The sequence below is a fragment of the Dipodomys spectabilis genome, unplaced genomic scaffold (genome assembly GCF_019054845.1).
Source record: "Dipodomys spectabilis isolate Male_0828 unplaced genomic scaffold, ASM1905484v1 ptg000115l, whole genome shotgun sequence".
NCBI classification, from domain to species: Eukaryota; Metazoa; Chordata; class Mammalia; order Rodentia; family Heteromyidae; genus Dipodomys; species Dipodomys spectabilis.
This window is the reverse complement of record NW_024870792.1, coordinates 6,611,739-6,634,965: the sequence shown is the minus strand read 5'-3', so window position 1 is coordinate 6,634,965 and position 23,227 is coordinate 6,611,739. Positions and strand designations below refer to the sequence as shown.

The 23,227-nt window shown below is 39.5% G+C and overlaps 2 protein-coding genes across 4 annotated transcripts in view; one reads left to right on the top strand and one right to left on the bottom strand.

Annotated features, from left to right (window-relative positions):
- The window catches only part of Mfsd6 (major facilitator superfamily domain containing 6), a 72,889-nt gene extending 62,739 nt beyond the window's left edge, over positions 1-10,150 (top strand). For both annotated transcript variants that reach the window (XM_042688271.1, XM_042688272.1), the window contains exon 8: positions 9,950-10,150. In XM_042688271.1, the coding sequence (XP_042544205.1) occupies positions 9,950-9,993 (44 nt within the window). In that variant the 3' untranslated portion in view covers positions 9,994-10,150. The remainder of the gene's footprint in view (positions 1-9,949) is intronic.
- Positions 1,937-21,591, bottom strand: Nemp2 (nuclear envelope integral membrane protein 2). Of its 2 annotated transcripts, none has more exons than XM_042688274.1 (9): positions 21,486-21,591; positions 16,111-16,226; positions 12,764-12,995; positions 12,557-12,629; positions 11,086-11,179; positions 9,921-10,035; positions 7,528-7,753; positions 3,669-3,845; positions 1,937-3,203 (listed from the first exon to the last, which is right to left on the bottom strand). In XM_042688274.1, the coding sequence occupies exons 1-9, from the start codon at positions 21,580-21,582 to the stop codon at positions 3,065-3,067; spliced, it is 1,269 nt and encodes a 422-aa protein (XP_042544208.1). In that variant the 5' UTR covers positions 21,583-21,591; the 3' UTR covers positions 1,937-3,064. The 2 variants fall into 2 exon arrangements, with proteins under 2 accessions (XP_042544208.1, XP_042544209.1); XM_042688275.1 differs by lacking the exon at positions 21,486-21,591 and adding an exon at positions 20,955-21,031.
- Positions 21,592-23,227: the final 1,636 nt, after the last annotated feature.

The window sequence follows — 23,227 nt, the reverse complement described above, 5'->3', positions numbered from 1 at the left end:
CTATTTTTAAAGGGTAAAAGGATCTTTTTAGAACTAGGGTTGGTAATATGGGCTTTGAGACCAGAAGGCTATCTAGATTTAAGTCCCAAAACTGAGTGAACAATGAGGCCTCAAGCCTAACAGTTGAATGATATGATTGCTTAAGCATAACCACCCTTTTCTGCTTCTCAGCCACACATTTAGTGTTGAATAGCATAAGCAAGAACACATGAAAAGGTTTGTTTATACTCAGTAACTACACACCTGTGATGATGTAAAGCTCAGAACTAACATCAATTACCTAAGAAGGGCACTGTCATTTTACTGCTCATTTAAACTACTTAAAGACCTTTAAAAAGACTGAAAAGGAGAGAGGAAGACAAAAAAAGTGAAGAAGGCAAGGAGGGAAAAATCTGCACATTTCTTGGGGATTAAAAAGTATGATCAGTAATAAATCCAAATCAGAAAAGCACAATAAAAACACATCAAATATACCACCAATAATGTTTTTAATTGTTTAGCTTCTCATAGTACTCATATAACAGAAGCTGATGAATCCAAACTTTCTCTAAAATTAACATGGAAAATAATATCCTGAAAGACACTTTCCCCTTTGTTCTTCCCTCTTTCTGTAGCTGTTATCATTGTGATGGTTACGATGGCTTGCTGGCCCACTTGTAGCCTGTAGCTGCTTCTGCCCCATGCAGCCTCTCTAAACCTGGCTCAGGTGAGGCCCAGGGCTGTCCTGGAGGAAACGGGCCTGGTAGTCTCAACAGATGCTCAAGTGTTTGTTGTTCAAACACATTTTATACTACAAACTGATTCTTAGGAAATGAATATGGTTAATACCAGCATTGGCACATCTGATGCATTTACAATACAGCACCAATAAATACAATTATAGAACATAATAATCAGATTAAACTGTAACAAAAATAGTTAGGACTCCTGTTAATGCTTATACAAATAAGCAAATTAAAAAAGTATTCTTTGATTCTTTTGAAATCAAAGTTTATGTGAAGGCACAGATTTAAAATAGTATTAAAATTTTTTTAAAGGCTCATAATATTAAAAGATGTCTGGCAAAACAGACCTATAAAAAGTGACATACCGCTTCAAAAGAGGAAATATAGTTTGAAAATCAATCTAGAAAGTTCTAAATGGTTAGCTTCATTCTTATTTAACAACTCAGAAAAGCTCTAATAAATATAGCTCAGAAAAGTGAGTGACAAAATGCTCTGCATTATTCCTTCACTCTGCCCTTCTCTTGATAAAAGGGATTCTTCATTGTTTATGATCCCATCACAGGACACACACACACACACACACACACACACACACACCCCTTGTAGATTCATCTTCTATTGGGACTTTGCTTGCCTGGTGAACGCTGTTTCTTTTCTTCTCACTTGAGTTATTACACACTTTCACACTCATGCCTCATTGCCATGGATTTCATTTTTCTAGAACCTGAAGATAGAAACTGTGGTGGCCTGCTGTGGAGCTGTAACTAGCAGGCATTGCCTGCTAGAGTTAAAAGAGAGCTGTAACAAAACAGGCTCTGCCCACCATGATTATAAGAGCAGAAAAACTAGTATCAATGTAACCTAGCAGGCAGCACAAGATGTTACTCTCCAGAGAACCAGGAGAATCCAACTTCAAGCTGAAGAGCTGAGGGACAGCGCCCAGGCCCAGAGTTCAGGCCCCACAACTGACAAAAAAATTAAAATTAAAAAAAAGGGCTGGGAAGGTGGCTCAGTGGTAGAGCACTTGCCTTGCATGCATGAGGCCCTGGGTTCCATTCCTCAGCACCACATAAGCAAAAAGAAAAAAGCCGGAAATGGCGCTGTGGCTCAAGTGGTAGAGCACTAGCTTTGAGCTGAAGAGCTGAGGGACAGCGCCCAGGCCCAGAGTTCAGGCCCCACGACTAGCCTCCCCCTCCCCCCCCACAAAAAAAAAAAAGCAACCATGCAATGGCACCAACACCACCTGCTGCAGGTCACTGGATTTACCACCCCAGCCAGGCCTTCGCGCCAGCACTCTTCCTGGACTGGAACCCATGCTTGCCACTTTAGCAGTCAGAGTAGTTGGCTATTGAGCATTTGTTTTAAGGAAAAAGAAAAACAAAGAAAAAAAATAGCCAAACAATTTTTTAAATGAATAGCAAAATGCTACAAAAGATTAAATGCCTTCAATATCAATATACACAAAAAGTGTAGCGTCCTCTCAATGTCTAATCCTTAAATATGCATAAAAATCTTATCAAAACTTTAAAATATAATCTTGTTTCCCTTTATCACAGTTATCAAATACTGGTTGGCCAATATAAGATATTAAACAGATGCCAAGAGACCCAAGGCTGTAAGAAAATGGTGCTCCAGCTTTCACATGAGTCATAGGACACACCAGGGCTGGAGTCCTGCCAGTGCTGCCTTCAAACAGCTCCGAGGTCTTGAATAATTTATTTACCATCCCTAAGCCTCAATTCCACCATCACTGGTAATTTCCAAACGTGTTCCAAAGATCATTAATCTCATAAATAAAGTCTGTGGTCAAATGAAATAAAAAAACCTATAGACTCACAATACATTAATATCCTTAAAAGCTTTAAAGTCCTGCAATTAATTAATTTTGTATGACTCTTTGTTGAATTTGTTTACTAACACTTATTAGTATTCTGTACTTTTTGGAAAACATTAGTCCAGCATATATCAGATGGCTCCCAGCACTGACAGTGGTGAAATGTATGAACAGTAATGCAGTCTTTCTTAAGAAAGGATTTAGCATTTTGATATGGAGAAGGTACCTGGGTACCTGTTCATGCTTACTTGTCCCTTCAAGAACTTTCCATTGTTCTTAATTAGTCTACATTCAAGGAGAGTGGCAATAACTATCATTGATTCCGGAAGCCCACCTATAGTACAACTAGTAGCTGAATTTGCCAAAAATAATAAATTCTCTTTAATACAGGTTAATTTTCCTTTCTAGTGTGTGTTTTTTTGTCCATAGTAAATGCTTCTTCCACTGATTATCAGAACTGTAATAAGCTCCTTGCCATTTACCCACTTCCTTGACCAAAGTGAAGTCAACCTGTTGGTAGACTGTCAGTCTGTAGACTAAAGAGTTGCTCTTCCAAGAAGGCACCTCCAAGGCCATACTGTTCTTCATGCAGCCTGATTTCGTCAGGTGTTAAGTGGCTTGCTCCAAGAACAAAGTCTGCAAATCTAATAAAAAAAAATTACAAAGGTTTATTTGGAAGAAAATTGTGTGCCCTATTTACTCCCTTTAATTAAATTTGACTTTGTGTCAATAAAGGTCCCATTTACATTGTGAATAGAGAGGGAAATGGCTTATGTAATCTTTTTGGAGGTAACGATTTGGGGAAAGGGTAGAGAAGAGGCCAGATTTAAGTACAGTGAGATGTGCCCACTCCTGTTTGCTAATTCCTTCTCCATTTTTATAAGTTTAGTTTTATTATTCATTGCTTAATGTCAGTACCTAACAACAGACCAATATGACACATCAGATCAATATTTACTTATAGTTTCTACAAAGTCAACACTGAGGAAAAAGAACCTCAGATAACTTTGACAGTATCTATGTTCCAAGGAAATAGCTTGTTTTACAGATGAGGAGTTTCACATTAATGGGAACCCAAGTTGTGGCTGCAGGAGCTGAGCAGGACTTACTTTTTAGGAGCCTGGAGTCGGGAGACAGCCAGCCAGGAAGGAAAGTCAGGACGGCAGCAGACATGGCGAAGCTCCTCCAGAGCGCTGTTTGTTTCGGCCTCAGCTTGTTCTCTGTACTCTTCATCAGAGAGATACTTAAATACCAATTGTTCTGATTTAAACCACCGCTTCAGTTTCCTAAAACAAGTGGCATTTGGTTGCCAGATTACTGCCCAATTCAATCCTTGGGATTTATGTAAACACATCTCCTAGACAGTGTCAACAATACCATTTAACTTCCTGTGTATAACCCTTATACTGTACTTTCCCATGGTCATTACTATGACTGCAGCATAGCAACATACAGTTTCAGCTTAATGTTCTAAAGCCTTTGAAAATCAGGTAAGAGTCTCAAGGACTTTTTTGCCCAGGCTGGCTTCTTCAGATTTTCAGATCTCAACCTCCTGAGTAGTTAGGATTACAAGAGTGAGCCACAGGCACTGAGCCCACCTCTGTAATTTTTAGCTACACATTCAGATAATTAAAAGTCTGCCCTCTGTAATTTTTAGCTACACATTCAGATAATTAAAAGTCTGCACTCTTGTGCTAGGACTGTTGTTTTTCTTAGGTACAAAGAAAAGCAAGCTTAAAAAAATGTTTATTGTAAAGGAGAGGAGCAGAGGGGTTACAGTTACATTAAGTCAGGTAATGAGTACATTTCCTTTTGAGCAGTGTCACCCCCACCCTCGTTCTCTCCGTTTTTCCCCTCCCCGCTTTCCTCCCCCCAAAGTTGTATAGTTCATTTCCAACATCGTGTCTAGGGGGGTTCACTGCTGAATTGGTTCACCCTTTGTCCCACCTTCCTGTGCTTTGCCTTCCCTTCCCCAAATCAGATAAACTTATATACAAGACAAAGGATACAGAAATCAAAAACAGAAGGGTATAAACCAAAGAAAAAAGGAAAGAAGAAAAAAAAGAACTCAAAACAGTATTAAAAAAAAAAAACCTCTTTCATTTCTTGGAGTCCATTTCGAGAAACATCATTTTGTATCATCTTATGCACAAAGCATTTGTAAGGACACGGAAGGACTTGGAAAAAATTATACTAAGCAAAGTAAGCTAGACTCAGAGAAACAAAGGCTACATCGTTTCCCTCATTTGTAGTATCTAGAATGTGCCTATAAATCTACAGGTCAATCCAAAAAGTAAAAGACAAATAATTACACTTGGACATGATTAATTAAATAACAATCCAAACATTCACATAGTGAGAACAAAGGATGATATTCTTAGGAGAGAATTGCAAGGGCTTAATAGCTATATGCGTAAGATCATATAAGACGATGCTAATCAAAATGAACTCCTATGTCCTTTTACAGAGCTCCATTAGGACCCACACTCATCACTTACTCTGTGAAAATCAAGATGGATTGTGGGGTAGCACTTCCACCTAGTGGTGGCAAATGAGACTATGCTCAAGGAAAACAGAAAAAGTCTTTTATGTACAAAAACATATTCATTCTTTCACTGCATGTTGAGAGGCACATGACTGGAATTTTTTCTACCAGGAAAATTATAAATTTCAGAAAATTTAATAATCCAAGAATAACATAGAGTAATAATGACAAAAATGTTTTAAATATTTGTGTAATATTTATCAGTGAGGTTTTTATGTCTTGGTATGGTTTTATATCTAAGCAAAGATTTCCAAAACCTCATTGAAATTTTTTTCTTTTGAACCTTAAATCTGACTGTTGATGAACTGGATTAAGGAACAAGAGACATTATCTCCTTCTTTTATGAGTTTCTAACCCAGTTCAAATGCCTCTTCATACAACTGTGGCCTCTGAGCCAAAAGGCTGGGATCAGCCTTGGCTGTCAGGCTTACTCACTGCATGAACTTGGGCAATTCCTTGCTATGGCCAGTTTTATTCAACATCCACCAGCTCCCTTTTTAAGCCATCATTTCACTCTAAGTCAGGTCCTCATCAGTCCTTGTGGGATCACAGGTGATAGCTAAGGATAAGTTTCCTGCCACAGGGGCTTCTCCCTCTATCCTCCTAGCTGTGTAGAAAGACACCAGGCCAAATCCCACCAGCCCATGAGTACTTACAGTCTCTAGTCTGATGTTTGTTTATTGGATGTATCTTTACTTCAGTTGGATTAGGTGCCAATATTTAAAACTTGTGAGGATTCATACTCTCATGGCAATCCACATCTAGAAAGCCAGAAGATTCTGGCAAGGCAAGACCATATTCCCACCAGGCAACTATCAGCTCAAAATGAGTGGTCATGCCTCCTTTTTCATGAGGATACAGTGCAGAATTTCAGTCCTCAGGATCACTCTGCCTTCCCCCTATCTGGACACATTTGGATTTATAACTTCTGACCAGGCAGTATCAGAAGACTACTGAAATAAGTCCACTGTGTTCAGACCCAGACTAGATTCTCAGGATGGCCTGTGATGCAACCTAATTCAGCCCAACCCCACCTATTCATCAAGCTACTTATGGATTTATTCATCCACATTTATTCACTGGACTATTTTGGTTCATTATTTAAGATCCAGCTCAGTGATAGCTCCTCCTAGGATGCTTTCCTAGATTTTCTTTATATTCCCATAGTCCCCAGGCAAGGTCTGTCTTAAAGCTTAAAAAATGCAGAAATCACTGGGCACTGATATCTCACATCTGTAAACCTAACTACTCAGAAGACTCAGAGCAGGAAAGTCCATGAGACTCTTATCAGCCAAAGGAAAATTGTGGCTCAAGTAGCAGAGTGATAGCCTTGAGTACAACAGCTCAGGGACAGTGCCCAGGCCATGAGTTCTAGCCTCAGAACAGACAGACAGACAGACAGACAGACAGACAGACACACACACACACACACACACACACACACACACACACACACACGCACGCACGCACATTCCAGGTACTGGTGATTAATGTACAAACTTAGCTACTTAGGAGGCTAAAAACAGGAGAATTGTGGTTAAAGGTCAGCTCAGGTAGAAAGGTTCATGAGATCCCTTCTCAACCCATAGCTGGGTGCACTGCTCCATGCCTATCCTCTAGTTTTGGGGGAGGATAAAATTGAGAAGATTGCAGTTTGCAGATAGCCCAGACAGAAATTGGGGGAACTGTCTTAACCAAAGAAGCTTGATATAGTACTGTAGGCCTGTCATCATAGGTAGAACAGGAAACCTAAAATAGGCAGATCAAGGTCCAGGCATATTTCTGGACAGGAAGTAAGACCCAATCTCAAAACTAACTAGCACCAAAAGGAGCTACAGGTATGGCTCAGCAGTACAGTACCTTCCTAATAAGCATGAAGTTCTGAGTTCAAGCCCCAGTAAAGGAGATATAGAAATAAGTGTCTCTGCAGGTAGACCTCAAAAGCAGGGATTATCTCCCTGTGTACCTGACATAAAAACCAATGAGGAGAGACAACAATGTTACCTTATCTTTCTTTCTACACTTAGGAAATGCATAGTCTTAAAAGAAAATTCTTAATAATGGACTGCAATTTGCAATTATTTATGATCCTCTCTTCTACCCCAACTGTTACAAGTACAGTTTTTGTCTTTAAGGAAATGAAGAATGAAATAAATTTTTTAGGTAAGCTGAGCCCAAGACATTTCACCACTGATTTTAGTGAATTCTGAGTGAGTTCTAAGTACCAAGCAATTGGTGGCACAACTCAGAAGACAGTGGGATCAGATGCTTAGATGTTTAATCTTCAGAGTTCTTAGAGTGATATCTCCAGATTAAATGTATTTAATTATCATATTAAATAGTGCTCAAAAATTTCTCCCAAAACAAGAAGCCAAACCAGGGTATAAAATGTCAAATTCAGTAGTAACAAAAAAGATACACACCGTCTCATAAAACTGAATGCTTTCAGTGGGTAGCACAGGCACTGGGAAGACAGGAGGAAGACCATAACTGCATAAGCACACTGAGGCATGGCCATCCCAGCATAGATGAGAACCAGGGAGAGAAGCCATAGTGTCCATGTCAGCAGACTTCTGCTCTTGTCATCAACAAGGGGCCCATGTTTGTAACATGCAGTAAAGCTGAAAAATCCAACTACCAAAATGTAGCCTGGAAAAGCACAAGGTATAATAATGTAAATTTGAACTTGAAAAGTTATGGGCAAAATCTATGAGAGCCTCAACTTAAAAGGTAAAATCTATCAAACAACCTTAGTTTGTTTGGTTTGGTTTGGTTTTGTGTTGTCCCAATGAAGTAAAGTTGAAAAACAGCATATATAGAGCTGGTAATTTCTCCTGTAGGAGACACTTGAATGGCTTTTGTAACAAGTTAGGATATGTAGTAATTATTAGGATGACACTTAAGCATGTCTGGTTGTAGTCCAATGTCTAAAACAGGTATATGTTACCATGGTTGCTTGTTTTCTGGTCACAAAAGGGAAATATTATTTCAACAGTGGTGGACTTGATCAGATGAACATCTTCTTAATCTAATCCAAAGATCAGCCCATCATTACTAATGGGGTGACCACGTAATATTATGTCTCAGCTGGCATCCAATCTGAAATACACGTTGCCTCTAAGTGCATTCTAATGCCTCTAACATAATCATGAAAAGTGATTTGCATCTAAGAAATTCTTGAGATCTAATTTCCTGTTTACAGGAAATATGGCAGAGAGAGGAACAAGTTAAATTATGCTACAAAGGAGTCATCAGACAAATCCAGAATGCAACCAGTTTATAGGACAATTAGTTCACTGTCCTCCTCATACCAATGTGATAAAAAAAAAAAAAGGAACTGTTAAGGATTAAAGAAGACTTGCAGAACATAACTGATACAAAATGTGGTTCCACACTATATCCTCATTTATATAAATCAGCCATTAAAGACAACTGGAAAAAACTTAAGATGGCCTGTTTAAAATGATTTCCTGTAATTATTAATTTAAAAATTTAAGGGACTGGGTAGGTGGCTCAGTGGTAGCACACTTGCCTTGCATGCATGAGGCCCTGGGTTCGATTCCTCAGCACCACATGAGCAAAAAGAAAAAAGCCGGAAGTGGTGCTGTGGCTCCAATGGTAGAGTGCTAGCCTTGAGCTGAAGAGCTGAGGGACAGCGCCCAGGTCCAGAGTTCACAACCAGACCCCCCCCCCCCCAAAAAAAATGTAATAGCGGGGCTGAGCCTATGGCTTAGTGGTGAGCACATGCTTAGCATACTTGAATCTAGGTTCATTCAGCCTCCAGCATCAAAGAATAAAATGAAAGTTAGTTGATCACATAGAAATATGCTATTGATGAATAGGTAAATATTTAGGGAAATGTGATTTTAATTTACTCTAAAATACTTTAACAGAAAAAAGAAAAATGAGCTAAAACAAAATTTTCAAGTACAACAAAAATATAATTGCTTTTATTTTAGAAGTGTTATACAAGAGACTTGGTACTAACGGTTCTCTCAGCATCCATTATTTCCTAAAACAAGCAAAAAGGACTTTTTTTTGTACCCTAAAATGAGGTAAGCTAATTTTTTTAGCCTGTTTCTGAAAAGTTGTTTTCATTGGTCATTTACATTTATAATGTCTTATCTTTCATACTTAAAGTATCAAGAAAAAGAAAATAAGGAGTCATGTATAAGTTTTTAAAAAAAAAACGGTTACAGCTGGGCACTGATAGTTCATACCTGTAATCCTAGCTAGCTACTCAATAAAGTGAGATCTGAGGATCGCAGTTTGAAGCCAGCCCCTGCAGGAAAGTCCCTATGTCTCCAATTAACCATCAGAAAGCTGGAAATGGAGTTGTACTCAAGTGGTAGAACACTAGCCTTGAGCCGAAAAGCTCAGAAACAGTGTCCAGGCCCTGAGTTCAAGCCCCAGGGCCAGCACACACACACACACACACACACACACCCATACACGCACGCATGCACACACACGCACACACACACACACACACACACACACTCTATTACAAGTTAAATGTAATTAGAACTTAACCAACTTCAGAAGTGCATTCAGTCAAATGGGAGAAATTTGTTATTTCTGCTTTTTTTGATCACTGGATTAGAAAACTAAGATTATTGGGAAACAGTTTAAAATAAGATCTAAATGAAATGAAACCACCAAGTATGGGAATAAAATAAAAAATATAGTAGCACTCTCACCTTAATTTAAAATAAAAATCTAGATGCTGGAAAGGCATGTCAAAAAGTCTCTCTAGTTTTACTTTAATTTAAAGCTTCACCAATAACAGAATGTGTTTTTTAAGACATTTACCTACCTAATAGATATATTCTGTGTTCATACCAGAGCCACTTCAGATCTTCCATCAACTGGCATACAAAATAAACTGAAGCAAACCAACAAGCAACCATTAGAGCCCCAAAGGTGCTATACTGTGTATGGAAGAAAATAAATGATACAATTTTTTTTTGGTTCATTTACTCTCATAAAAATAGAAGCAAACAAATAAACCCTTTGTATTAGAAACTTCTATCTCAAACTGAAGTCAACTTAAGAATCCTTCTGGAGGTTTGCTGTTCAGAGCATGGCCCACAAAACAGAAAGATCAGTATCACACAGAAGCTCACCGGAAATGTAAGCCTCTACTAAACCAGAATTTTAACAAGAGACCATAGGTGGCTAGTAGGCACAGGAAAGGAGGAGAAGCACTATTAAGAAAAAAGCTATCTCAAAATAAGGCTGATGTTTCAAACTTTAATTGGTGATTGTAACATTACCACTATGAATTCATACTTATTTATTCTCAACTAAATTCAGAATATTACTAAAGGTGTACTGGCGAACAGGAGAAATCCCCAGAGGTAGCAATGCAGTTTTTCAATGCCCTGAAGGTTCAGCAACATTAGTTTTTTAGTTCTGCCAAGATAAGAAAAGTTTTCACTCAATATAGAATCTGTCTCTTCACTCATTAAAAAAAAAAAAAAGTGGACACTGGTGGCTCACACCTGTAATCTTAGCTACTCAGGAGGCTGAGATCTGAGGATCACTGTTCAAAGCCAGCCCAGTCAGGAACATCCATGAGACTTTTATCTCCAGTTAACCACCAGAAAACTAGAAGTAGCACTGTGGCTCAATGGTAAGTGCTAGCCTTGAGCTGAAGAGCTCAGGAACAGCGCCCAGGACCAGAGTTCAAGCGCCATGACCGACAAAAAAAACCAAAAAACCACAAACCTCATACTACCTCAAACATATAAAGGTCTCAAAAAAAGTCATCAAACCTTAATACCTAGTAGGTAAGCCTAAACATTACCAATAAACATAAAATGGACTCTCCAGAAAGAAATACATTTTGAAGTTAGTTTATACAGAGGAGCAATTTGAGTTAGGAACTATCATAACATGAATTAATTTGATAAGTTTTTCCTATCTATGACATTTTGGTTCCCTTTTTTTAAGGGTTCAACTGCACATAGTATTCCTACCTTAGGAATATATTGTCTCATCAACAGCAGGACAAAGATTAATGTCATTAGAACACCTAGCATGGTCCCTGAAGAGTAATAGAAAACAGGGCTTCTGTCAAAACAAGCAGATAAAAGCCATTTAAAATCAATCAACATGTTTACTATGACAAACATGTTTAACACAGCAACAATAGTTATAAAGTATAACAAGAATGAAAAACTCAGAAGGCAAGTCTAATTCCTTCCTTCCTTCCTTCCTTCCTTCCTTCCTTCCTTTCTCTCTCTCTCTCTCTCTCTCTCTCTCTCTCTTTCTTTCTTTCTTTCTTTCTTTCTACCTAATCATGGGGCTTGAACTCAGAGCCTGAGCACTGGCCTTGAGCTTTTTCACTCAAGGCTAGCATTCTACCTCATAAGCCACCACTATACTTCCGGCTTATTTTTCTGGTTAATTGAAGATAAGAGCCTCATAGACTTTCCTAACAGGCTGACTTTGAACTACGATCCTCAGATCTCAGCCTCCTGAGTAGCTAGGATTAGAAGCATAAGCCATTGGCGCCCAGCACATCCTATATTCTTAAAATTGAAATTAGTATTTGGAAATTTATGGCAAAAAGCTTGGTACTAACTCAAAACAGAATGTCTGAGTTATCTTTTATTAAGAATCTGATTCAACAGTAATAACCAGGCATTATCATGTATTACCATGCATTCACAGCTATCCATGTCTATGTTTTATATAGAGAAAACCAAGAAGTTAAAGACTTAAGAAGTTAAAAGACCTGTCCAAGAGAACATCTGGTAGCTGGAGGATTCAGGATTACAGATCAGCTCCTCAAGAGTCCAATCTTAACCCTTCCCATGTACTTACTATCCAGTTTATATTTATGAATGATATTGAACATACTTGACTATTCTCTAAGAAAAAGTTCAAAAATAAACAAGGTTAGGGATGGCTGAGGAATGTTGGGTTCTAGCTAGCAGAGCAAGAAGTAAAACACTGGAAAGTGTTTTCATTAAAGAAACTGGAAGAAACCAAATATCAAAATAGTGTTCTTATGCAAAAGGTAGATATTTGTTATATTCAACCTTCTATATCAGTCATAAATCTAGGAAATAGATCTAATAGAGAGAGCAAGCTCATAAAACCTGAGCTGAATTATGGCCCCGAAAAAAACTAGTTGTGAAATGATGGATAAGGATTTTCTCATTGATAAAATAAAAGCAGCAATATAGAGCTCATATAGTTATGAGATCTAATAAAAATGTTAATACATAAAATAATGTATGCAAAAGCACTTTGTACCATTTGTATATACAAGTAACTGTTCTATCCATCAAGATCTTTCAAATACTACCTTCAGACCTGTCATTTGCAAAACCTAAATAAGAACTACAAATGCCAAGTAGTAGGAAATATTTACCTTAGAGTCAAAAACAACCCAAATACCTTTCAAATAACAATATCAAGACTGTAAAAATGAATACTTACTGACTCAAGGTCTCTGCATAAAAGAAAAGGAAAATGCCTGCCACAAACACAAGGAAGAGTTTGAAATCTACAACTGGAAGAAAAACAAAAGACACACACACAATGAACATTTTGTGTCAATGTACTGCTGCTGAAAGAAAAGACATATCCACTTATTGAACGTGATTGCAGAAAAACTGAATTCAGAAAGAATAAAAATAAACTTACTATTTCGATTCATGCTTATTGTATAAACGAGTATCTTCCTGACAGGCTTTACTGAGAAACACACAGTCTCCCCATATGGACTGATGACTATAGTTAATTCTTTAGACTCCTTTGGCGCCCAAAAGTTATGAATCACACATTTGATAAAAGATACAACGGTATCTGGATACTGGCAATTATGACTGCCTGTGATATATTCAATACTGAGCATGCTTGAGCTGTTAATTGTCACCTACAAAACAAGAACAAATAAATCCATAAGCACAGAAGTAAAATGCTTCTCATAAGCCTAAGAAGAACAAGGAGAGCCCAAAATTGGATTAAGGAAAGAATATGTAAATGCACATGACTGGTTTCTGGTCCCAAGGTGGACCTTTCATACCTGCATTTAGTCTAAGCACACGCTGGAACACAGACATGTTTGAAAGTGGACATTTCTGACAGGAGTTGTGATTGACTTAACTTTTCTTCCAGCAAGTCATTGTGGCCAAGAGGCATACAGAAAATGGATCAGATAGAAAGAAAACTATCTGGCCATAAAGATAAGAGAAATAGCGTCTCTATCTCTACCCTCTTCTTCAGTGCTTAAGAAAAACCACTTCAGCAGAGCTCTAGTGGCTCATGCCTATAATCCTAGCTACTTGAGAGGCAGAGAGTAAGAGGGCTGCAGTTCAGGCCAGCCTGGGTAGAAAAGTTTGTGGAGCCATTCTTAATCCACAGCTGGGTGCAGTGGCACACAATGTCATCCTACATTACATGGAAAACTGAGGTTAGGAGGATGATAGTAGCCGATCAGTTCAGACAGAAAAGTCTGGAGACACTGGCAGACTGTAGTTCACATGTGAGTTCTATTCTAAAAATAACCAGTGAAAAACAGGGCTAGAGGCTACTCTGCAGCCATCAGGTCAAACTAGCAAGTACAAGTCCCTAAGTTCAAATCCTGAGTACCACAAAAAAAAAAAAAGAAAAGTAAAAAGAAAAAGCACTTCCTTCCTCCGGATCAAGTGAGCATGTATACTTTCAGCTCTTCTTATTATGTCCACTGAAGAAGGATCAGAACACAACCTCAGATCCTAGTTACCTTTTTCTTTAAAATCAAGTTGACTTTCATTATTTCCTCATAATAGTAAAAACAAATTAATGCAGTCCTTTTCTCCTCTCTATTTAAATTCTCTGTCTCTTGATTTTCAGCTCTCCACATATAAAAATGCATTGCTGCTTATTTTTGCAAGAAGGAACATAGGAAAGACACCAGAAACTATGATTGCTTGCCTATAAGAGTTGGAATAAGCAGAAGAAATGAGGATGAGTGGGATTTCTCTGAAAATATGTCTGTTTGTTTTGTCAGTCACGGGGTTTGAACTCAGGGCCTGGACACCGTCCCTGAGCTTTTTAACTCAAGGCTAGTGCTCTTACCACTTTGACCCATAGGACCACTTCTGATTTTCCAGTGGTTAACTGGAGAGAAGAGTCACATGGACTTTCCCACACAGTCTGGCTTCGAATTGTGATCCTCAGATCTTAGCCTCCTGAGTACCTAGGTTTACAGGCATGAGCCACCGGCACCCAGCTTCTCTGAGAATACTTCTGTGGAGAGTTTTTATTATTTTCCAGTCATGGGGCTTGAACTTGGGGCTTGGGTGTTGCCGCTGAGCTCTTCTGCTCAAGGCTAGTCCTCTATCACCTTGAGTCACAGCACCACTTCCAGTTTTCTGGTGGTTAATTGGAGATAAGAGTCTCACAGACTTCTGACTGTGCTGGTTTCCAACCCTAGCCCTCAGACCTCAGCCTCTTGAGTAGCTAGGATTACAGATGTGAGCCACGAGTGCCCAGTTTATGGAGAGTTTTAACTTGTAAGGTATTCTAATTTTTATATATTTAAAAATATTGAAATCAACCATGATGTTAATAAAAATTTGAAATGAATACAAATAAAAACAACTATGTGCACGTGGCTCACGTCTGTAGTTCTAGCTACTTAGGAAGGAGACTGAGATCTAAGGATCACAGTTCAAAGTCAACCCAGGCAGGAAAAGTTCCAGAGACTCATCACCAATTAAACACCAAAAAGTCAGAAGTGGAGCTGTGGCTCAAGTAGTAGAGTGCTAGCCTTGAGCATAAAAGCTCAGGGACAGCACCCAGACCCTAAATTCAAAGCCCCAGGACCAGCACAAAAAACAAATTATACTTTTAATGAATAATATAGCTATATGGACAGGGTAGGTAAGAATGATTAGCCCAAGTAATTTTTTCCCACAATATTAAAATTATATCCTTGACCAACAGATAAAACACTGTAAATAAATACTGAATTTTTACTACTGTTTCTTTTAGCAGAACTCATGACTTTGAACTAAGAGATAGAAACAGATGTATACGCAGGAGTATGGGAGTTCATATATAGAACAGTGGTATCTTAATTGTAATGAAGAACTAATATTTAATGCTCCACAAATGAAATGTATTGCAAGGTTGGGTCCAGGAAAACACAACATAAGCATGCAACATCTTTTTGTTAGAAAATAAAGAAGCAATAAAAAATGATAGTCATGAGTTAAAGGAACTACCTCAAAGGAATTCTTCTGTTCAAATTTAGGAGTTTCAAAATACCTAATGAAAATCCACAAAATAATCTGGCAATTCATGAAACTGTTAATTAGTTAATAGGAGGAAAAAAACTCTTCTGTATGGTGAAATGCCAATATTTGTAAAAGAATAATGGAATTATAATATTAGCTAAATCAGGCAAACAATACCAATGAATGATAAAACTAGGGAGTTTAAGTTTGATGAGGAACAGAGTATCTACAAATTATCGCCTCAAATTATCTCCTCAAACTACTCACCCATTAATGAAATTAGTCATTTTAAAGTAGGAGGACCTGCCAGATACCACACCTTAATCAAGTGATTAAAGAGGTCTATGGTATTGGAAATGGTACATATAAGTGTCATGTGCTTCCTGGTATAATGTTCAAGCTATACCCTTAATCTAGAATATTCTTTCCCTGGGTTCACTCTTCAGTATCTCACTGTATTAAAATCTTTCTTAAATGTCATCTTCTCTCACTAAGAACGATTCTGATCGCTCTTTTTAATGCTCTATCCTGCCGCAAAGAAGACACACTGATTACATGTTAGTTTTGAATGGTCTGAGAAGGGGTAGAGAAACATATGGAGGAGTTAATGTCCCCTCCCACATCACCATCCATGGGTCACCATGTGTGACCCTCATGACAGCTTTCATCCTGACACTCAGCTATATGTCCATACAAAACGTACTTTTTATTTTCAAAATGCATTTTCATTCCCTGTCCTTCAGACATGATTTAAAATTGGGCCCTTACCTGTACTGTTGACCACATATATGTCCACTTCATTTGGGACATTTGACTGTAGCAGTAACAGTCTGACTCTGAAGCTATAATTTTATCTGTTTCCTTCAAAGCTTTACATCTTGGAACTAAGATAAAAAAGAAATGGTTTTCTAAATATTTCATTGCCAGAATCTTTTTTAAAAATTTACTCAGAAATAATTTAATATTTCAAAATCAATAAATTCCAATTACAGCCCTATAGTCTTTTCAACCTACAAAGATACATACAGAAAATATCAAAATCAGTGTCAATACTTCTATGATACATGAAGGATATGCTATAGGCATAGAGAAAAGCTTGTTTTCAATTCTGAAGTAGAGGGCAGAAATTAAAGGCAGATTCCCAGAAAAGATGAAATATGAGTATAGAGGACTGATGGAATCAGTTGGAGGCAATAAGAATTGGGTTGAGGGGACAGAAAATGAGGCAGATTATGGGAGGAATTCTTTTAGGGGTAAGGGAAATGGATGGGGGTCCAGCAACAGAATAGCACTCACAGCTATAGAAGCAAGCGGTGGTTATTATGACAGAAGAACACAGATTTCATCCTGAAAGCACAGCACTGAAGGACTTCAGGTAAGTTTCAAAATCTTAACAGGAAACTGTGGACACTAAAAAGAGCTTAATTGAAGACTTTAGTAAGGTGGTGGACAGAATTCAGGCACAATTATGAGGCTTTGTGATATCCCAGGCACCCACATCAGCAGGAAGCTCGTATCACTTCTAGCCTGAAACGACAAGGGAAGGACCCCAGATTACTGAACTATGAGCTGAAGAAGGAGAAGGAATAGATCCAAGAACTCTTAGAAAATGAACTCAACAGGCTTTGAAGGAGAATGAGATGCTGTGAAGGTTTGGGGTAAGTGGAGAGATCATGAGGCTTTTCACCTGGATGGGAAGAAGTTTGTGAAAGAACAGGGGATGAGTTCAATTTTCATATATGCATTCACTTTTCTTTTGTGGAACCTAAATTCCTGTCTAATCTTGATACAATGAAACCTCCTGGTGGCAGATGTAGGCAGACTCAAATGTATCACAACAATTCCCACATAATGTACCCCACTGTAATGATCATCATTCATTTGGGTGGAAGGGAATAATACCTGAAAGGATAAAATACATCCCCACAGTGGGTGGGGGTGGGGGGTGGGAGGGGGGCGGGTGCTATCCTGACTATGGCAAGGCAGTCTCTAAGAGCACCCCCTTTCCTTAACTCCTCAGTTGTAGTCCTCAGTCCTCAGGAGGCCCTTTGGTCCTTCCATCACACCTGACTTCTGGAGAAGAGTATACTTCTGGACATTGTCCCCAAAGTTCAAAACAGGATTACCTGAACCAGTAACATACAGTCACTTTAAATGCAACTCAATTTATAAGTATTAAACTAATCTTTGAACTACAATTGTCCCTCTTTTCATCTGCAGTTTCATTCTCCATGGTTTGAGTTACCTGTAGTCAACCATAGTCTACCATAGGACAAAAATATTAAAAATGAAATTTCAAAGCAGACAATTCATAAATTTTAAGTAACTTCAACTGCAGTATACTGTTAAAACTGTCCTATTTTTATTATTAGTTATTGTTCATCTCTGTGCCTACTTTATAATTTAAACTCCATCGCAAGTACGTATACATAGAAATAAAGCGTAACACATATAATATGGGGTTCAGATATACTGTAGTGCCAGGCATTACTGAGGGTCTTGGAAAGCATTCCCCACAGAAAAGGGCGCACTACTGCACATATGGTTAAAAAGGACATCTGTACCACCTATTTAATAAGTTAAATCTGAAATTACTCCTTTATATGTCTAATTATATATTAAAGTTTAAAAGTTTAGTCATGCATATGGTAAAAATATGCAGTCAAAACTTTTGAAAAGTGCAGGTAGTACTTAAACCTACTTATAGAACAGTCTAAAAATGAATAACACAAACACTTCTCAAATCTTAACAGTTCTTAAATCACCTTCCATAAAAATTATTTCCTCAGTGTTCCTCCTGAAAATGTAACTTCCTATGGTTCTCTTATAAAAAAAATTACCCTCAAAACTGTAATAGAATATAAGCACTTATTAAATCATGCTGCCATTTTCTTTGGACTATAACTATGTTTCTTTTGAGAAAAGGAAAGAAGAAAATCAGGAAAAACAAAAATCATAAAGCCAATAGACCTTCACTTATGAAACCCAGTGGTTTCAGATGCAGTTACAATTTTTGTTGGTAATTTTGATGGGTTATTTTCAAAGATGTTAGTTACAGAAGTAACTCCTCTATTGTATAACCCCAGTTTGTCTTGTTTTTAACCTGAATATAAATCCTGATTTTTATTCGTCCAAGAACATGGGAATGAAACTAAAATTAGCACATCCTAATGTACCGTTAGGTCTAATTTTAATGCCTATACAGATTTTCCTTTGCCACAGAGGAATTTAAAAGCTGCAGATATGAAATGAGTTGTTGGCTGTATTCTAAGCCTGGGAAGCCATTTCTGTAACATGAACTTCATTGCAGGGAAAAAAAGAAATATTTCTAGGGACCACACTCACTGGTTACAAATTACAAGTGATACTTGACTTGAAATTACTCTTGCTCTCAGGCAGACAACTACCTGTGTCTCTTGTGCCAACTGCCTTTGACTTTCCTCCAAATAAGATGCAGAGAGCTGGCCTCAGTCTGAATGTTCTCCATTCCATAGGAGGGTGTGTGTGAGTCCAAGACAGAATTGCAGAATAGTATGGGTTCTTAAGTGTCACTTAAATCCAAGCTTTTCATGTCACAGAAGGGCTCCAGGTAAAACAAACTGAATAAAACTGAAATGAACACATCCTAATGCACACTCAAGCACAGATTTACCTTATGTCTTGAACAAAATTGAGAACCTTTGCCACAGAGAATGCAAAAATTTGATAAGCATTAGGTTCAGTAAAGGAAATCAGGAAATGAAAGGGAGGAAAGCCAGACACTAGTTGCTTATGTCTGTTATTCTAGCTTCTAGGGAGAGTAGGAAAGGAAGGTTAGTGAACCAAGACAGCCCAGACAGAAAAGCTGAAAAAACTCCTTTCAACCAATAGGTAGACACAGTGTCTTATACCTGTTAGTGTAAAGTATATGGGAAGATTAGATTAGGAGTTTGAGGCCAACCAGGACAAAAAAGCCTAAGGCTAAAATGGGAAGCCTACTATAAATTGGACACCCACACACATTAAAAGGGGGTGGGGAGCTGAAGATGCAGGCTCAGTGTTAGGGCACCTGCCTGGCAAGCTCAAGCTCAAGCTCAAGCTCCCCATAGTTCTGGGGAAAGAAAAACCTGAGGAAAATGTTGAAAACTTCAGCAAAAAAGAAAAGAATCTCCATTTTACTCATTCAGAAAATATGGTCTATATAAAGTATGGTACTGGTTCAAAGTCATACCACCTGGTGGATGAATATAACAGCTGAAACTAGAACCTAAGTTTCTGGTTGTTGGTCCACGGATACTTCTAATTGTGTGGTTGTTGCCATGTCCAATAACCCTCCTCCTTAGCCTGAACTATGTTGCATTTTCTTTCAGCAATATATACTTGTTATATTTCTCACAACCCATACTTTTGTTTTCTAATCTGCTAATATGGTATTATAAATAGTTGCTACCCCTATGAGGCTATTAAATGGTCAGACAATGATTGAGACACTTTTAGTTGCCTAATGCCTAGTAAAACACCCAAAACCTATAATCTTAGCTACTTAGAAGGCTAAGATCAGGAGGATAGCAGTTTGAATACAGTCAGACAGAAAAGATTGAGATTCCTTCTCAACCAACAGTTGGCCTGGTGTATGCCTGTCATCCTAAGGCACAAGAAAGATGATACTGGGAGGGCTGTGATTCCAGGCCAGACTTTCGGCAGAAAAGCCTACTTATCAAAACAAGCAGGGCATTATAATACACACCAATTTCTCAGCTATGGTGAGAAACAGAATTGTGGTGTCCAGACATGCAACCTGAGTAGACAGCAAGTGTGAATCTACCTCAAAAATAACCAATGCAGAGGGATGGAGATGTGGCTCAGTGTATAACTCCTGCCTAACAATCTTGAGGCACTGAGTTCAAACCCCAGTACTGTCCAATGAAAACTAGGAGTTTCCCAAGACATAATTTGCAGCAAACAAACTACTTGACTGACCTGTGAGTAGACTTAATGTGGTACCAACTAAAACTTTCCTATTTAACATCCATTCTCACCTTCATCCTTAGACAAGGACCCAGACTTTGTTGGGAACAGTGTGGGTCCGGCTAAAAGTTCATACTAATGGTTTCCCACGAGAGATGTCCAATGCAATACGTGCAAGTTTGTAGTGAGTGCATCTGTGAAAAGCAGGTGTATGGTAGTCCTGAGGCTTGAACTCAGGGCCAGGGCACCGTCCTTGGGATTTCTTGCTTAAGGCTAGCACTCCATCACTTTAGCTACAACTCCACTTCTGGTATTTTTGTGTTTCATTGGAGATGGTAATCTCACAGACTTTGCTAGCCAGGCTAGCTTCAAATTGTGATCCTTAGATCTTGGCCTTCTGAATAGCTAGGATTGCATACATGAGCCATCAACACCTTGCATTTGGACTGAATGACAAAGTGAACATTAAACTTACAACAAATGACAAGTAATTAGAACCGCATTTTGTGACTTCCCCTTCTGTGTCAAGATCTTGAGAGCACCCCACCAACATACTACAACCCCACCAGTGGATATCAGACATTGTTTCTCACAAAGCAGGCATAGTGCATAAATCACAAATCAACAGCTGTATCATTATCTGTATATGACATGTGACCACTTACCAGGTCACAACAACTGGCCAGGTCCAGGAGACTCTCCATCTCTTTCTACACCTGAAGGATTACCACCTCTAATCGTCAGTTTAAAGAATAACTGTTGATGTAATAAAGTTTTAGATGCAACCCGAGAAACTACACAACAACAAAAATCTAGACATTCACCCACAGTTAAGACCACAGGAGAGGAGCACAGGGGCACGCTGCCTAGGCGCACGGAATCGGTATTTGTCTAAATGAATTCCAGGAAATGGGAAAACGAGCCAACAATCCCACTGCAAGTCTAGAACCTGGGCCGGCAGCGGCAGGGCCTAGTTACGGGACGGGACGAAGGAAACGTCTCCTGAGTGTTGGCCGCCTGGGTAACGCGGGGAGGAGGGGATCCACCAGGCTCCGAACTTCCAACAATCCTGTGCACAGGCCCGCAGAGACCAGGGCCCCGGAAGCCGGGAAGGCCGGGCCCGGCCCGGCAGGAGCCGCGCCCACGGCGACCCCATCACCCAGACGGGGTCGCCCACGGCCGGGGGCCCGCGTTACCTGACATCGCCGTGGCCTCTTCGCGCTCGACGCCCGTGGGCCGCGTGGCCAGGGGCGACAGCCAGAGCAGAAGCCACCACGGCCCCGGGGGACGCATCCCCGCCGGGGCTCCCGGGGTCCGGCAGGGCCCGAAGCGGCGGAAACCAGAGCCAGAGGGGGCGGGGCGGGGACGCCGGACGCGGGAAAGCGGAGACCCCGCCCACTCAGGGGGCGGGGCCGTCCCCGCGCCGGTCACTAAGGGCCGGCTCGGGGCAGGATGGGGGACGGGCTCTAGGGGGCGCTCTAGGCCGTTGCGGGCCCAGACCGTTTGTCTGGGGAGGGGAAAGGGGTGGAGCAAAAAAGAGGGAGAGGGAGGAGGTATTTCCAGGGGGAGGGGGAGGAAGAAGTATTTCCTTAAAACAGGCCTGGTCTAGGGAGCCAAAGATCTACAGTGGAATAAAAGACAGCCTCTTCAATAATTAGTGTTGGGAAAACTGGGCTTCCCTGTGCCTGTTTGTCACCATGCACAAATATCAACTCACAGTGGGCCAAAGACCTGTCAGACCTGAATCTTTGAACTACTGCAAGAGGGAGTGAAGTCGGAACTCACAAGCCTAGGCAGAAACGTTTGAATTCAAAAGCGAACCAGGGGTACAGCATATAGGAGCGAGACTTGACCAATGGGATTACATCAAACTAAAGTTTGTGCCCAGCAAAGGACAGAGTTAAGATACTAGAATGACAGCCAACAGATCTTTACCAGCAATACATGTGACAAAGGCCTAATACCCAAAATATACAAGGAGCTCAAGAAACCCCTCCCAAACGTAATAAACCAAACACTAAATGGGCAAAGGAGCTAAGGAGCCACTTCTCAAAAGAAGAGGTAAGAATGGTGAAGAAACATGTGAGGATATGCTCATCAACTCTAGCCATAAAGGAAATGCAATTCAAAACAACTCTAAGATTCTATCTCACCCCAGTTAGTTTGGCCTGTTTGTTCATTTATATGTTTGGGGGAGGTGCGTACAAAGCTAGAGGGACAAAGGATGAAAAAAATGCAGCAGGGATACTTACTAGACACTAGGTTGAAAATGAACTGTACGACTTGTGGGTGGGGACTAGGGGGAAAAACTGGAAAGAGTGAGGGAAGGGATGACATCATCCAAAAAGAAATGTACTCTTTACCTGACTTATGTAACTGTAACCCCTCTGTACATCACCTTTATAATAACAAAAAATTTAAAATCTGAATTACATCTCATTTTAAAGGAAACAACTTTTTATTCAAGTATAGAATAAACAATAGTACAATTGAAAGCTGTTTGGTTCAGTGAGTCTGGCTCCTGAATCTCTCTGGCTTTCTGTAATTTCTTCTTCTTTTTTTTGGGGGGGGGAGGGGGTCCAGTCGTGGGGCCTGAACTCTGGGCCTGGGCTCTGTCCCTCAGCTCTTCAGCTCAAGGCTAGCACTCTATCACTTGCGCCCCTTCCGGCTTTTTTTCTTTTTGCTTATGTGATGCTGAGGAATCAAACCCAGGTCTCATGCATGCAAGGCAAGTGCTCTACCACTGAGCCACCTTCCCAGGCCCTTCTTCTTCTTCTTGATGTGCCTACCATAATGTCACCATGCATGGTGGTGCCCGGACATAAATGGCTTTTTCAAAGTTCAAAACTGTTTCCTCTTTTCAAGGGACTCTTCAGTTTGTGTTAAAAACAAATATAAAGGATGGTGATTAAAAAAAATAAGCCATTATTTTCATTCC

What these genes read in the sequence shown, in the direction of transcription:
- Nemp2 (XM_042688274.1), bottom strand. Translation starts at nt 21,582, where the DNA reads ATGCGTCCCCCGGGGCCGTGGTGGCTTCTGCTCTGGCTGTCGCCCCTG. An exon ending in AGAGGCCACGGCGATGTCAG is followed by an intron (nt 16,227 to 21,485) that starts GTAACGCGGGCC and finishes TTTTTATCTTAG; the next exon opens with TTCCAAGATGTAAAGCTTTG. An exon ending in ATATGTGGTCAACAGTACAG is followed by an intron (nt 12,996 to 16,110) that starts GTAAGGGCCCAA and finishes CTTGTTTTGTAG; the next exon opens with GTGACAATTAACAGCTCAAG.